General features: G+C 42.9%; 1 protein-coding gene across 10 annotated transcripts in view; it reads right to left on the bottom strand.

Annotated features, from left to right (window-relative positions):
- Positions 1–16238, bottom strand: part of LOC105275019 (RNA binding protein fox-1 homolog 2) — a 298261-nt gene that overhangs the window by 6440 nt on the left and 275583 nt on the right. For 4 of the 10 annotated variants that reach the window (XM_026971670.1, XM_011331608.2, XM_011331604.3 and 1 more), the window contains 5 exons: positions 14963–15119; positions 11708–11771; positions 10833–10859; positions 1563–1729; positions 342–405 (listed from right to left, as the gene is read on the bottom strand). In XM_026971670.1, coding sequence (XP_026827471.1) covers positions 342–405; positions 1563–1729; positions 10833–10859; positions 11708–11771; positions 14963–15119 — 479 coding nt within the window. Of the gene's footprint in view, positions 1–341; positions 406–1562; positions 1730–9657; positions 9679–10832; positions 10860–11707; positions 11772–14962; positions 15120–16238 lie in introns of all 10 variants that reach the window. The other 6 variants (XM_011331606.3, XM_026971671.1, XM_011331605.3 and 3 more) reach the window with 5 other exon arrangements.

Below are 16238 nucleotides of genomic sequence, written 5' to 3'. Positions count from 1 at the left end.
AAACGCACACAAGGCGGCGATCCTGTTAGATAGTCGCGTTTAAGGATAAATGCGCGCGATGGGAGCACGAGCCATTAACTTTCGCCGCGACACAGTTTCCGCGAGTTGAAAATGCCGGTCATTAATAATTCATATGTGAGTGAGACGTGCGGCGAGGCCCGAGGTGAGCTCCTCCATCCAGCACGCCCATTATTTATGGTGTAATAACGGAGTGTTCTATTTTCTCTCCCCCGCAAGTCCGGCCGTACCCCGAGGTCCGGGGGAGATCTACGCGCGCGATTTAACGGCACTCCCGTTAAATGAAATCGTAAAGCGGGCTTTGCAATCGAAGCTTTTCTTACCCCGTATCCCGCTACAGGTCCAATGCCATGTCCGAGGTAAGGGTCGGCGTATTCACGCCCGTAACTAGAAGGACATAAAAGTTTATCGTTAATACCATGTGAAATTTGCAGCTTCGTTAAATGATCTCGCGGATATTTATTCGCTGACTTTTACAGCGATATAAATCGAAAGATGAGAAAGGAAGATAGGTTCATATGAACCGCGTTAGCAAGTTATTATGCAAGGAAAGGAAGGAACGTTTAACATTTATAATGCTGAGATTAATGATTATATACTCGGTGCAGAATACCGACGTGATATTGCGCGTTTTAAGGTTTCTCGGGAAGTGTGTCTGTACTTTCGTCGGAACTGTTGGGACGGGTTCGGGTTTCAGAAATGTATCGCCGACTCCTAAGAGCTCGTCCACGGCGCTTGGATTTTCTGCAAGGAATGGAATCTGTGTTAAGGTCTATGTTAATTAGTAACTGTTCTTTCGGAGGGTTAATATTTTTTTTAGGCTGAGAATTGTTAACAGACACAAAGGATTAGATTATTTTCAAAACTAGTTACGCAACGACGATCATCGTCCAACTATTCTTCAAAGTGCATGCTACATGGTTATTACAGTAATATGATAATGCAAATGTGCATATTATGAACACGGAAATATTACGACGAACCGTTTCATCTGAAATATATTATGTAACAAGCGCTGTGCAAACGCGTCATGAATAATTCATACGAAGTAAATTTCAACAACGTTCCGAGGAAAAAGTTCGGGAGTCTTACGGTAAAAGCGTACAGAAAATTCGCGAAATGTTTCTTTCCCAGGAACGGTAAGGAGGTAAATAGAACGCGACTTTCGAAAATTTTCTTCTAGGATGGTTCCTTCGAGGATCGTCAGGGGAGGGTTGTCCCAGATTTACCGAGCCGTCGCTTCGATCAATGTGAAATCGTTCTCCGTTCCAATCTCAATTGTACGTCAACAGATTTCCGAGCATTATTTGCATGTGTATATCGTACATTCGATCTGACGAACTATAAATCATAAATTATTCTTGCAAAATCAAGAAGGATCAGCCGCAAGCTCAAATCATCACGAATCGCTCGGCAAATCTGGGATACTCCTCGTATCGAACGGGGATGGGGACAGAGGGAGGAGGGATCCTGGAGGACTCTCGGCGCGTGGAGGGTGCACATGCGGGGAGGTCTCTCCTCTGGGTGATACGCGGTGCACTTACCCCGCGACTGCGGCATATCCTGCGACCGGTTGTGCCGCAGCTGCAGCTGCGCCGTATGCGCGCGCAGCTACCGCTGTGTATGTCGCTGCAGCTGCATATGTGGCCTGCTGTGCCGTCGACAAAGGAGTCTTCAACAAGGGTGACGCTGCAGCCGCTGCTGCCGCGGCCTGAAACAACAATCATGACCCGCCATGCAAGGCTCAAGCAAGCTCAAAGACAGACAGAGGGATGGTATCAGCGAGAGACGATACTAGTTGTATACGGCCGCTCCTAGAGGCTCGTGTCGCAGTTGCATACGGAAAACTGGATCGAAACACAGCTCGCAAACGCGCAATCTCCTCCGCTTCAGATACTTTCGCTATAATTATCGGTGACCTCTTGAAATTGTCTCCTATTTTCAGATTTAAATGGATGGAAATGCAAAAATGATTGATGTCTCTCTGACTTGCTGATGTTTTCCGTATGCAATTGCTGTGTAAAAAACTGTATCAGCGTTATCAATAGAATGACATCGATAGAACAGCGAGGTGCAAGCGATATTTTTAGGTTTGAATGTATAAAATGTATTAAAAAAATGGAGTTGTCGATATGGATGAATAATCCTTGCATCGCATTTTGCTCGCTGTTTTAAAAATGCCGATGCAATGGGTGTTCAAACATTTCGAGCACATAACTAACTGTGACACTCGAAGCCGCGGTCTGTAGAACAAGGAGATATTTTATTTACAAGAAACACGAGATTCGCGGCCGGAACTGACGATATCTAATCCGTGACATCAAGCGACTATATTACCGAGTATTTCGCAATAGTACGAACACTCTAATTTCCAGCTATGAATTCTAAATATAGAACATTCTAAAAGTGAAACAAAAGTCTTTCCTCGCTCACTAATTTAAAAGTTCTGTATGAAAAGAGTGCCAGCGATAAAAAAGGCTGAATAAAAGAATCAGAATGTTAATGTTCTCCACATTCTCTTTTCACATGAAATAATCGTGGATAACGGAATGGATGAACGTGGTGGAGCGTAAAAATGTCATGCAACGTGGAAGGCCTTCGCGAAAATGGTCACGGTGCGAGATAAAGTATTCGGAAAAAGAAAAAAAAGAAACATATATAGATATTTAGAACACGAAGAGAAGAATATTGGAATGGTGACAAGTTGTCAGTTATTTTTCTCGATCTCGACGCAATGCGGCCGACGAGAAGGAAACAAACGTCTTCAGTTCTCCAACGTGATCTCAATGCATTTTCATGTCTGAACTGTCTGAACGGAGCCTCATCACCGGAACGATCTCAAGAAATTCCGAGGAAACCTCTGGATACGATGAACAAATGAAGTAAACAATATCCGATCTCTCTCTTCCTCTAATGTCTCTTCCTCAACCAAAGTGCCACGTAACTATGTACATTATGTAACTACTAAAAGCACATTTCGCGTAAACTCCTACGAGTCCCCTCAAAAGCACCGCCCATAATTGCCATGTAATTACGGATAACTGCGAGGTATTTCGTGCTCTTCGCCCTTACGCAGCATTGGCACTTCGCACGAAGCACCGGAGGATTTATGCCCCGGTGAAGATGAGAAAGGGAGGCTCTCGAGGGAGCCCCTTGCTGTACGGATAGCGAGGGCATGGGGATCTTACGCATATGCATCTAGGACGCGCGATCTGTCTGATACACCGGCATATAATGTATTCCATTTGGTGACAACGCACTCAGATGCTCGTGATTTCCATGACATTTCTATCTGCGCGTTGACCTAAACCCGAATGCTTATCTGAACACCGTCGGCGCCGGAAGTGCTCCCTTGAAAGCTCTTGAGATTAGTCCGCCTCGCTCTAGGTTCGATCATCGCCCTCATTACCTCTATCGTTTGGTTATTAATTTATAATATTAAAGCTGTATACGTGACGACACGTAATCTTGATTATCCTGCGATTCGATATCATATTTTTTTACGAACGTATAAATAAAAGTTTTGTATGAGAACATTATGTGAGATAATTATTTCTAGTTAATTAGTAGAATAATTAATGCATTAGTGAATTATATTCGCGAATCTATTTGTAAATGTAATTGGATTTTTCTTTTGATGAACTTGATTTGAAAAAATATTTTACGTTAAAATTTGAGTCGGAGGAAGATGATTCTGAAAAAAGGCGAAATTTGAATTCCAGAGAAATTACGCGCGCGCGACTGATTATGCATTCTTTGTAATGAAATATTATTTATTTTGGATAAAACTTCACTTAAATATTATATTAATTAATCAAAATTTTGTTACTTCGAAATTAACAAGGGGCGACGGTGCAAAAGGAATTTTGCAGTGCTGTCAATTACAGTTCCGAACGAACATTAAGCGTTATTACCATTCGCACTAATTAAAACAGTTCGTTATTTCGTAATTAATAAGAGAAACGATGCAGAATGTGTTTCAGGAATTCCTGGATTCTGGATTTGATTATTTGTATAATTACGAACGGATGTCATTGTCCACTGCCAGTAGGACTTATTGATAAATTAACATCAAGACAGAAAATCTAATAATACTTAAAAATCTGTTGACCCATACAGCTTTCTCCTACAGACTGACAAAGTTAGTATTGATTCCTATCGAATGGAAAGCGCTAATAGTAGTATCAAGTTATCAAATCGAAAGTAGAACTCTTTCAACTTAAGTTCTCTCTTAAAACATTCATTCAAACAATCCAGCTTTAAATTTACTTAATAAAAAATCGAAGAGTCAAGAGAGTGATATCGATTTATATTAAGATATCTATTGCATTCGATTAAAGAGACAACACGAAACGGAGCGGAACGTCCTGCGTATAATTAATAACGAGTCACTGGGAGCGAGTAAAATTTTTGGATAAGACTGCTCGTAACTCGTAAGGAACCTCGACAACCGGGCATTATCGAATGCGCGAAAGCGTCCAATAATTTCTGACGTCGCGAGTTGCAAAATAACGGGTTGCAAGCGGCAGCAACTCTCTTTCGCGTTGCAACTGGCTGACCGGCTCACGTCCGCGACGAAAACACGATTTGCCCGGCGCCAGAAACTTTCGGCGGTCAGGAGCAGGGTTGTTATTCGACGTTTCGTCACGAAAAAAGACGCGGGCGGGTAGGTGTGGGTGGTGCGAGCTGTTTTGCCGCCAGGAAGAAAACAGGACGACGTATCGTCGTGGAGAACGAGGCGCCAGGTTGCTGCGCGACTGCAGATTTTCTTGGACAGAAACCCCGTCGCTCCGCTGACCAAAGTTTTCAAAACAGGGCGAGCTCGCCGTCGAAAACGGGCGATGTGTTCCTCGAGATGATTCAATCCTACTGCAGCAAGAATTATGTAATCCTTTTAGCGCAGGGTGACCGCTGAGAGAGAACGAGGAAGAGAGAGAGAGGAAGGGAGGGAGACAAGGATGACCCGCTTTCGTGGCGAGCCAAAAACAACGAGACAATGATTTCCCGCAACTGCTTGCGAATCCAATTTCCGGGGGCAGCCATCCGGAAGTGTCGAGATCGAAGCAAAAACGGTCTCTCTCTTTCGCGCGCGCGCGCGCACTCGCGGGACCAGTGATTAGCTTTTTATCTCGCGATTGGGGAAACCGCAGCCACGTCTGATTCAGCAAACTTGGCTAAGGCCGGGCCCGGATCCCTTACTTTTTCTCGTTGCCTTCCTCCTCGGGCTCTCTCTCCCATCCGCATTTTCCACCGGCTGCGTTAAATGGTGCACCGCGAAACCGCAAACTCGAAACCCCTGTTTATATTGCGGCTCAGGTGGAACTCTCAACGATTAGCCGCTTAGGCTCGACAGTGACGAAGATTATCGGGAAAGCGCCTGCCGGAGTTGCCGTGTTTGCAAGATACACGCCTCGTCTAACGCAAGGAAAATATTTAACGTATCGGAAAACTGGCGCATACGAGAAAGCAATTCTTACGATCCACGTCAGAGTTTTATTTGTAGCGGAAAAGTAGCAAGCGTTATATTATAATACATCTGCGAAACTGTGTCGCCAAGAATTTTATTTAATACCGTTTCCTATAATACAAAGTTTTTCTGACATTGATTGATCGCCTAGATATCGGTTGAAGATTAGATTACTTTTCTGTACAAGAAAATGTCTTTATTTTAATAACTGAAGAACGATAATGAAACCATGAAATTGATTTCGCTTCACTTCTCGGATTACCTCGAATTTTTATCAATTTATCCCTCTTTTATCTCAGTTGAGATTCTAAAGAAACGAGAAGATAAAAGTCCTAATTTTTATCTGTGAAAACATCCGATGGATAACAAGAAGACAAGAACATCCCTTTCCAATTACGGGATGCCAACAAAGTGATGTATATACACTGTTCGTTTATTGAAACTTGGTTGCTCGTCTGGCAAGCTCTCAATTAAGCTAACGAAAAGACTTTCGAAATTTTTCGCGGATAAGCATTCGATCCTCCCGGGGAAGGTACGCAGATTAGCCCCGTGCAACCAAACGAGCCAATTATCGGAGTAAAGTTAAGGGTAGGTTGAGCACTTTTAGTCCTGTTCTACGAGCTCGACCTTGGAATTTTCGAAGCTGACCCCGATGTTGTTTATTCGTTCTAAATATTCGAATACTATAAATCTTTCTTCTATATTCTTCTATATTTCTTATCTTCTATAATTATATATATATACCATATATTTTCTCCATATAATATAATTGTCATCTTCATCAATATAATATACAGGGTGTCCCGGGTTTTAACCGACAAACTGCGGGAGCATATTCTACTAGTGGAAATAAGAAAAAATTCTTATATCGAGTTTGCTTAGAAATGCTTTATTACAAAGTTATAAACCAATATTCAAAAGAAATATCAGATAAGTAACAACGGATTTTTTCACAAAAATAAAAATTATCTACGCAATGATTTAGTGACGCATTTCAAAATGTTGTCCTTGCACATCGATACAAGCTAGACATCGACGTAGTACAGAATTTGTTACGGTACGACATTCCTGAAAATTTGGTTGCATCTCAGTAACTGAATTAGTAATTCGTTGCTTTAAATCTATCTGGTACTCTCCTGTTAGGAAATCTACGTTGATACTCTCGTACGGCAGCTCGTGCATTTCCGTCACAGAATCCGTACACGAAATGAATATCAGTGTATTCCTCATTTGAAAACACTTTTGGCATTCTGATAATAATTGCTAGTTCACACGATGATTGAAATCTAACAGCTACTGTTGTGAAAGTAACAATCATACTGAATCGTTTCAACATAGTGAACATGAATACATGTGAATGCACGTAACATAAACATCTTCGACCTTCCAAATTCTACACTATGTTCCGTTGTTACTTATCTCATATTTCTTTTCAATATTGGTTTATAACTTTGTAATAAAGCATTTCTAAGCAAACTCGATATAAGAATTTTTTCTTATTTCCACTAGTAGAATATGCTCCCGCAGTTTGTCGGTTAAAACCCGGGACACCCTGTATATTCTTTATTCAATTTGTTCTTCTATATCAATTTGGCCGACTTCTTAAGTCGAATCAATGGCAATTATCTCTCCATTTTCCTCCAAATACATTTCTTGATTAATCCAAATGGCTTTACAAGAGAACTCGCGGAAGGTTCGCTCAGAAGGAGCCGGCATATCTCCGCTCTCCATTGAGCTAATTTCGCAGCTCGCATTGCGCTCGCGATGACAGTTAACCGCGAGCATGCTCGCGAGGATCCAGCAGCCAGGATGAACCCGTCAAACTGCTAAATGACGAGCGTTCCTCGGTGACGTTGATTTATGGTGGCTTCTCGCAAAGTCGGAGAGCAGCTCCGCACAATTCGGTCGAGTCTGCTTACGCGGGCGGCTCGTAAATTCTTGTACGAACTGATGGGGACTCCTTCACTACTTAAAGGCAACGTGGGTGGCAAATGGAGGCCAATGCAATTTTCCTTCCTGGCAGTCAGTCGAATCGTGAGGATCGAGCCTGCTCCGAAATTAACGCGAAAATTTCCTGCGATTTCCAGCACGCGCGCCTACACGATTTATGACCCGGACATCTCTTCGCGCTTTCCAATCACGAATTTTCCCTGGACCCGTGAGAAAAGCGTCTTCCACTGTATTGGATATCTCCTCTGTCAGTTCATATTTCGTTAACACGTTTATTGCCCTAATTCAAACGTAATGTAACTGACTTTCCGTTCGCGTCAACTAAATTATCAAGATATTTCTTGATTAATCCAAATAGCTTTACAAGAGAACTCGCGGAAGGCTCGCACAGAAGGAGCCGGCATACCTCTATTCTCTTTGATATGTCCATAATAATCCTGTCTATGATTATAATAAATAAAAATATGAAGTTATTTACAAGTGCATTTTTTCTGAATATAAATAACTGCGTGTTACAATATTATTCATGCGTCTCAACACGTTTATTGCACATGTACAACACGTATTATCGGTCACTGGTGACCGTCGTGACGATGAATGTATTAACCATCCCTTGAATATTATTTACACGTCGAATATTATTCGCGAACGAGCGATGTATTAAATACTCGTTTTCATCCGATAAGCAATTTTATAGCCGCGATGAAAAAATAATATGCAAATTGCGTATACCGCGTGTAATACCCTCCTGGAACTTTAATGTTCATAAATAAAGATTAAATGTTCATTTACTCATGCTTTTTTCACGACGGGGCTGACGGTAATCACGTTATTCTCTATTGCGTCTATTGCTTCGGTTCCTCAAGGGATTCTTTCTCTAGGGGAATTCCGAAAAAGTTCTTCGAGCGACGTACACTCTGACGTCCACGAAATTAATAATAAGCTCTTTTACAGGGATCATGAAAATTCTTGATGCGATGCTCTTTGACGCCGTGATGTTCGTAATAAGGCACTTGCACAATAACGTCTTAATATCGGAGCATTCTTGAGATACGTGTTAGCAGTACCTTCATAAAGTAATTATTCGTGCGTGTAACAAATGTGTCGGATAAATGGCCGTTGAATAATACTGCATATTCACTAACTACAAAACGGTTTCTATTTTTGTACGACGTGTTTATTATTGTTGTCTCAGAATCTCAAATAAATTCCCGATACGAGATAATCGATCTTCGAGGTAAAGTAAAAAGAGTCGTCCGGGTCACATTAGTAATCCTCAAAATATAAATTCTAAATCGCCGAAATTGAATTATCGCAGAATTCTCTCTGAGGAATATATCTGAATATGTTCTTCCATATAATTAAAATATATTTTTACGGAGGATTATCTAACTGGACTTTTATTTACATTTTAAAGTTCGTGCGGCTGAATTTTTAGTTTCTTGATTCTCGTTGAATTAATTTAATAATATCAAAATTCATTTTCACGTATTTATGATAGCTGTTTAAATAGTTGCTTTGCTATTTAATTAAAGTACATATCACCGTACGGCTACTATCTAGCTTGCGTAGCTCTCTAATCACATGAAACCTGTCATATACTGCCTACGTCATATATATATATATATATATAAAATACTGCCCGCATAATACAAAGCTCCCTCATAATCGAGGAACTCCAAACGACACACTCAATTGCGTGCATTTATTACAACGTTTGTTCCACTCGTATAGGCTTCCTACGACGGATTCTATGTCTGTGCGACGCATGCTCTCTACCAATGAAAAACAAGGCGACATTACATGCTGCCTCACGCTAATACAAATCGCAGAGAATAGAAAAAAAAAGAAAAAGAAGAAAATGCAACATGATCGGAGGAGAAAAACCTCGTCATGGCCAGCTGAAACTCCCCCTTCTACGGCTCCCCTAAACCTTCCTTCGAGGAAAAGTTGCGGAGTCTTTTTTTTTTAACGGGGAGAAGGGAGGATTTTTAGCAAGAGCGGACTGAGAGTACATCTAACTAAATTGTTTCCGACAATCGGTGTGAGCACTTCAATCTTGCGAACAAACGAAAATGTGAGAAGAAAAAAAAAGAGAGCAGACCAAATAAAATAGAACAAGAACAAGACGAAGAAGTAGAGGAAGGAAAAGAGAAAACGGATGTATATAGATAAAAACAGACGGAGACGAGAAGAAGAACAGGCGGACCCTTAATTCCTACCTCCAGGGCGGGCGCTTTAGCCTGAAACACAAACGGCAAACCTGAAAAGAAATTCCAGGACTCCCGACGGCGGGAACCCGATCTCGAGTTTTTAACGTGCGGCAGTTAAATCCTCGTTAAGCGAGTTAAAACTCCGTTTCCACGATGTGGACGCGAAAATCCGTCTGTACGATCGGTGCGCATTAACGTCATCCACCTTTCAATGCCACTCCCTACTCATCATCCACAAGATTACGTATTGCTGATTAATCTCGCTAAACAGCTATAAAGGCTGACGGGGAGAAGAACGGAGCTAAGTGGAAGAGATAAGGGGAACACGCGAAAACGGGTGAAAATGAGTGAAACGGTGCGTGATAAGATAAGTGTTTCGGCAACAAGATGCAACAAGATGCCTCGCGATCGACGGCAGAACTCTCTTACGTACCGTGAAAATGTGAATTTCATCCTAAACCGATTTTTCTTGCGTGTGTGTGTATGTATATGAGTGACTCTTTAAGAAATCATCTTGAGTTTTTAATTAAATCAAATTAAATTAAATATGAATTAAATCCATAAAAAATACAAAGATACAATAAAGCTTTCTTCCTCTTATCAAAATTTTCTTCTTCATTAATCGCGTTATTTGTTAATAGAAATCATTTCTTTGTATCGCGATCGGAGAGCCGAAATAAATAGATGCTGTTTCATCATCAATGATGATGCTCGTTATTAACAAAGTTTTTGAAACTCGTTTGTCCACGAAAAGTTAATTTCCAAAGGTAACACCGACGCACGTGTAAACTCCATTGAAACGGGAACGGCGCGATCAGAATAATGCACCACCGGTGCAGAAATAATCACCCCGACTTTAGCGGTTAGCGGGGTGCGTCGCGTGCGTGCATGTTTTTTCGTTCGATCGTGCCGTCGGATGACATGAGGGTTTTTGCAAATGAAGGGGAAGAGAGAGAGAGAAAAAGAGATAGAAAGATACAGAGAGAAAGAGAGACAGAGAACCTGAACGAAAGAGACAAGCGAGAAACTATGAGAACTATGGCGAACAGCCGGAACAATGTAGAACGCGAGACAGGAATGGCATAATCGTTATCGGTTTCTCTCTCTCTCTCTCTCTCTCTCTCTCTCTTTCTCTCTCTGACGTTCTCTCGTGTGTGCAAGGCTGGCAAAATGTGTCAACTAACGTCAGCTGTTGCTTGAGGCCATTCCAGCTAAACGGGTCCACCAAAAAGGGGGAGGGGGGGAGGGATTACGGACTTTAGTCAAAATCTCTGCGCTTATTTGCCTCGTCTTACACGTACTGCGCCGTGTTCTGCTTCCGGTGCACGTGCGGCCGCGTCAAAGCGTTTTCTGTTCGCTCCCTTCGCGGAGCGGAGCACGTTTGCCATCGGGAATATTTCGCAAATTCGGGAATTTTTGCAAAGCTCCCCGCGGAATGGAAGAAAATCTTGTATTTCTGAGAATGAATCTTAGCAAATAGATAGATTTGTTTCTCGAGTTAGTTAATACGACAGACATTGCTGCCTCATTTTTAAAAAAGTATTTATATGTTTCGATTACTCAGGTACTGTCGAATACAATCTCGAATCTCGAAAAATATGTTGATGGATATTTTTCGCGTCCGAAAAATTTGGAAAAACACCGCAAGAACATTTCTCCGCAAAATTTCATCATTTATTGTGATTCATCCTCTGTAGGCTCATTGAATATTCGTGCACCCGTATCAAATCCATCGGCGACAGTTCGATTGTCCGATTAATTAGGTGCGGCCGATGCTCCGCGTCTACGTGGCGTAACATGATGAAAACGCGTCAACGCTCGCAAAGGGTTTGCTTTCCGATTAATGACCGATTATTGGGCGACGATAGGTGGGGGCTTTTGATTGATTATCATCGGGGTCCCGTTCAACCGCAGGCGACGTCCCGTGCCCTTCGATTTGATTAAAAACTCATTTCGAGTCTCGCGTCTCGGTGACGGCTCTCTGCGGTCGCGCACGTGCACCGGAAGCGGCGGATAATTGTCCGCGGGCGATTAGTAAAATCATCAAATATGTTCTCACCTGCAACCTGTAGTTGGGATCCTGTGTTGCTGCATGCGCCGCGAGGAAGGGGTCGTAGTAAACGCTGCAAAATAAAAATCACCAATCAGTACAAACGTGCCGGCCGCTCATTCGCCTGCGGGATCGCCGAATCCCTAATTTCGCGATTTCTCTTTGAAGCGAGGGATATATTATAATTACTGTTACCGGATATCGCGCGTTCAATTATTCGCGTTTAAAAATTCAATGGTGTTTCAGCATTCGCGGCATCCTTTGGCTGTCATCCCTTTTTAACGATTAATCTATTTTGTTAATTCAACGATCATCGCGGTACACACGTGAAATGTATGCATGACGATTTTCATATTCATTACGATAGGGATGGATATATAAAGGACGTTACTCCGTGTTCAAAAATATAAAAAAAAAAGAGAAAAAAATTGTTTAATCTGTCGATTCAATAATGCACGACGTTCGTTTGATAGGTATCGCGTATCAAACATTACGTTCGGTCGGGAGTGCAAAATCGGAAATTCATCTCCGGAAAACGATGATCTCGCCGTGCGGGATAATGGGAAACGATGGAGGCGATAAACTTTGTTCTCGGCTCTTGTCCCGCTCGAGCGAAGTTTGTTTTCTGCGCAAAGACCATAAATTACGACGAGGAAAAAGTTGATTGCTTTATATTGCATCTGCTCAGAAGTATTCGCAATGGAATTAGTTTTATGAGTAGCTCGCTCCCATTATTACCCTCCAGATTGAAGAGATCGTTGTTAAAAGTCTATTTAACTTGCGCAAGTAATAATCTTGTTTTAAAAGACCGGAGGGACAAGAACCATGGGGTACGAATTCGTGCTTCATTTTGATTACACATTCGCCGCGAATGAAAAAAGATTCGAAATATCATCGTTCGCGCGATTACGTACGCATCGCATCGAGCGCGAGCGTAATTTTATGATAAATTTAACGTGCACGAGACGTGGATTGGACGTGTTTTACGAAAAATGCACCTTGTGTCAGTCAGCGAAGAAATGTATTACGTACGTGCGTTACTCTCTCTCTCTTTCTCTCTCTCCTTTTTCGCGTACGTCAACGACATTTACGCGAATTGAAGATAAAGCACGACGATACCTCGCTTCGCGTTAATAATTTGCATTTACAAATGAAACGACACGGGCGTTAAATTAAAATGCATAACGTACACGCGCGCGCGTATGCGAGCACAGTGGATTTGACAAATCCGATTTCGCGGCTGGACCCGCTGCGTCGATGTAACAGGCTTCAAAGATTGATTCCCGTATTCAAATTTTTCATTCCTGCCAGTGCCACGTCCAATCCCGAAACGTTAAAATGAACGAACGATTGACGCGGTTCGACACGGATGCCCGCTCCTAAAAATCCGGGATGCCAAAGCTTAACGAGGGAGGAAAGAAGGGGAGAACTCTGTGTATTCCGCGATTATTTAATTCGCGATGAAAAGAACGAAGGGGGAAAAAACAAGCGCGATGCGAGATGATTCGCGCTGATTCGACTCGCACAATCGCTCGATCTTTAATCAGTCAAAGTGCAGTTCTAGGTAGAGGGTGGAAGGGGGATTTTGAGTATTTTCCGGCTTTTTTCCCTTTGTTCCTCCTCGCGAAGAAGTAATCGGACGTCCCTTGTTTTCCCGCTCGCTCTTCTAAGTTTCCATTTAGCGGGAAATGGACGAGCCGCGGGCGCTCTCTCGCGAATTACGATCCGCATTGTGTGCAGGGTTAGATAGATAGATAGATCGGGCTGTTCGTGGAGGGAAAGTGTGGTGCAGAAGCATCTGCAGAGGGTGGTAGGAAGGTAGACATCGTGCGGATGCAGTGAGACTGACAAGCAAAGCCTTAACGAGTGGCGCGTGCAACCCGTTGCAGTGAGTAATTTCGGTTTCCGGCGTTTTGAACTCGATATCGCTCTCGATCTTCGGCGGGCAAGAACAACTGATGTGGATAGGGTTGATTTGCTCGATGATATTCTCTCGTTCACTCGCGATACAGTTAAATCTCTGCCAGGCCTACATATGTTCCGAAGGAAGCGTTAGAAACAAACTTAATCATTTTTATTTACAATTATTATATGCAATTTCTCTCGCTCAGAAAAAATGCGGAAATCATATTTTGTACATATATTTATTTTACACCAGCAAATCTAGAAATTTTAACGCGAGTGCTCAGACTGTATTTCGGTTTGAAAGGTTTAATTGATTTTCATCGAGCCGCGAGTCGTTACAATCGCTTGCGCGAGCAATGTTCGATGCGGACGATCAAATTTTTAACACGCGACTGAAACTCGAAAAAAAGTAGGAAAGATTAAACTCGGCTGTTTATGATAAGCCACTCATTGAGAGCGTAATCTGTGCTTAATGATCAAGACGAAGACCCTTCGATATGATTGCGCCGGGAATAATCAATTAATTAATTCGAGAACACCGTTGAGAATGTTTTTAACTCGCGGCTCGGCGGTCGTTAAGCGAAAACTTTATCGCACTAAAGAAACTGCTGGCATATAAATCACGTTAACTACGTAAGTACCGATCGTTAAGGGCAAAAAAGGGCGCTGCCGCGCGAAAAAGCCTCTCGAAACTTCAACGACACTCGCACATCCCCTCCGCGGTTACGTAAATTAATTATCGTCGTTATATCACACGTCTGCTTCCACTCGGAATCCGTCGGTGGAAGTTTCGTATCGCGAGCGGACTTTCGACGCGACTCCTCGATTACTCACCGCAAGCGTAATATTGCAAAGAAGAAAAAGGGATACATACAAAAGACACAAAAGACAACCTTCAACAAGACACGACACAGATAACAAATATCCTTTCAGATGACCGACCTCGATCGCGTAGTGGTATCCCTATAGATACTCCGTCAACAATGCTCGTCACTATTTTTTTTTTAAAAAGGAAAAAATAAAACTGACCGAATTAATTACATTCAGACAAAATGTAACTTTGCCAAATATATCAAATGTGCGATAAGTCTCGCTTATCCGAAACACTCGGCATCGCATTGATCTGTTATCACAAACCAACGCGTTATAATCTCCCGATAATTTATAACTGCCGCAGACTATTACCGTCGTAAATTACTGAAAAATACCACGTTAGCGATCGATATTAATTTTTAATGGACATAAACCGCGACGAGCATCGCTGAGCACGGAGTACCACGGTAGGACACCGGAATACCTTTAACCGCTGGTCGCGACCTGCGGCCGGACGGTATCGGGTGCTCGCGGCCAGGTACTTACGTAGGTGCGAAGGGATGAAGGGCCGTAGCGGCTGCAGCTGCGGCTGCGAGCGGTGTCGGATTCCTGGCGAGTGCCAGAGCGGCCGCGCCAGTCGGGAAAGCCGCTCTCGCCGCGCCAACTCTGCCACGTTGTATGGCGACTCCTCTAAGTGCTGCCGCTGTAACAATACACGCGACACGCGCGCACATGCACGATTACTTTGGGTCATCTTACCTTTCGAGAACTCGTCACTGTCGGTCTTTGGACAACCAGGACTCCAGGCTGCTCTCCGGGGAACGACGGCGCACGTTTCGACAGCCAGCGAGACGAAGTCGCGACGACGACTCGAAACTAAGTGAGAAGACTTGAGCCCGGGATTCCGCTCATTGTCAACAGGTTCGTCGAAATCAGTCTTCGATTGAATAAGTCGATTTTATAAATCGATTATTGTGATAAAGTGAGATGCTTCTTGAGTTCGAAAGTTAGCGGAAGAGTTCCTTAAATCTCACTTACTGATTAGATTGATTAGCGTGTTCGACGAACTTGTGCAAGCGTAATACTGGTATAATAGTCTTCCACTGAACTTCGATTTTTTTCGACTGGAGGGTACTGATATCTTCATATCGAATTTCTAATTTTGACGACAGATTCTTGCAGAAAAAACTCTTTCTGACGAAAATTGATTCTTGAAAATAATTCTTTGTCGTCATACTTTAATTAAATGCATTGAATTTCCTGAATACACATTTATCATGGCATTACCACTGATGAGCATTGCACCGACAATGCAAGAAACAAGCACGATTCACCGATCGCGGACCGCGCGAGAGAGCCGTGGGGCATGGGCAGGAAATTCTGCTCTTCCCGCCGAAGATTGACTTTGGGAAATTGCACCTGAGAAGTAAACACGGACACGGGAAACGGAACCCCGCGGCGAAAGAAAAGAGAGAATGGTGGAGCGATAAACTTCGGGAAACAGAAGTCGTCTTCCGCGCTCGCGGTTGACAATCAGATGCAGTCCGAAGCAAGAGAGATGGCCGCAATTTCAGCGAACGAAGTTCGGTCCTCGAGAAAATACTCGTTTACGAGTCGATCGATTTTTTCGGCGCGTTTTATCGCTGTAATTTACTCTTGCAACGGAGGAGGATCGCCGCAATTTCCCTCAGCGAACAAGAATTCAGCAGAACAAAATGTGGTGCCTCGAGTTCGCACGTAGCAGAGCGTAGGAAGCTGCTGTGAAATCGAAGTTTCCACGTGGACTCGACGAAATCGAACAGACGGAAGGATAGCGAGAAGA

Source organism: Ooceraea biroi, chromosome 8 (assembly GCF_003672135.1).
Source record: "Ooceraea biroi isolate clonal line C1 chromosome 8, Obir_v5.4, whole genome shotgun sequence".
Classification (NCBI taxonomy): domain Eukaryota; kingdom Metazoa; phylum Arthropoda; class Insecta; order Hymenoptera; family Formicidae; genus Ooceraea; species Ooceraea biroi.
The sequence above is the reverse complement of the archived record's forward strand: the minus strand, read 5'-3'. Positions and strand labels throughout refer to the sequence as shown.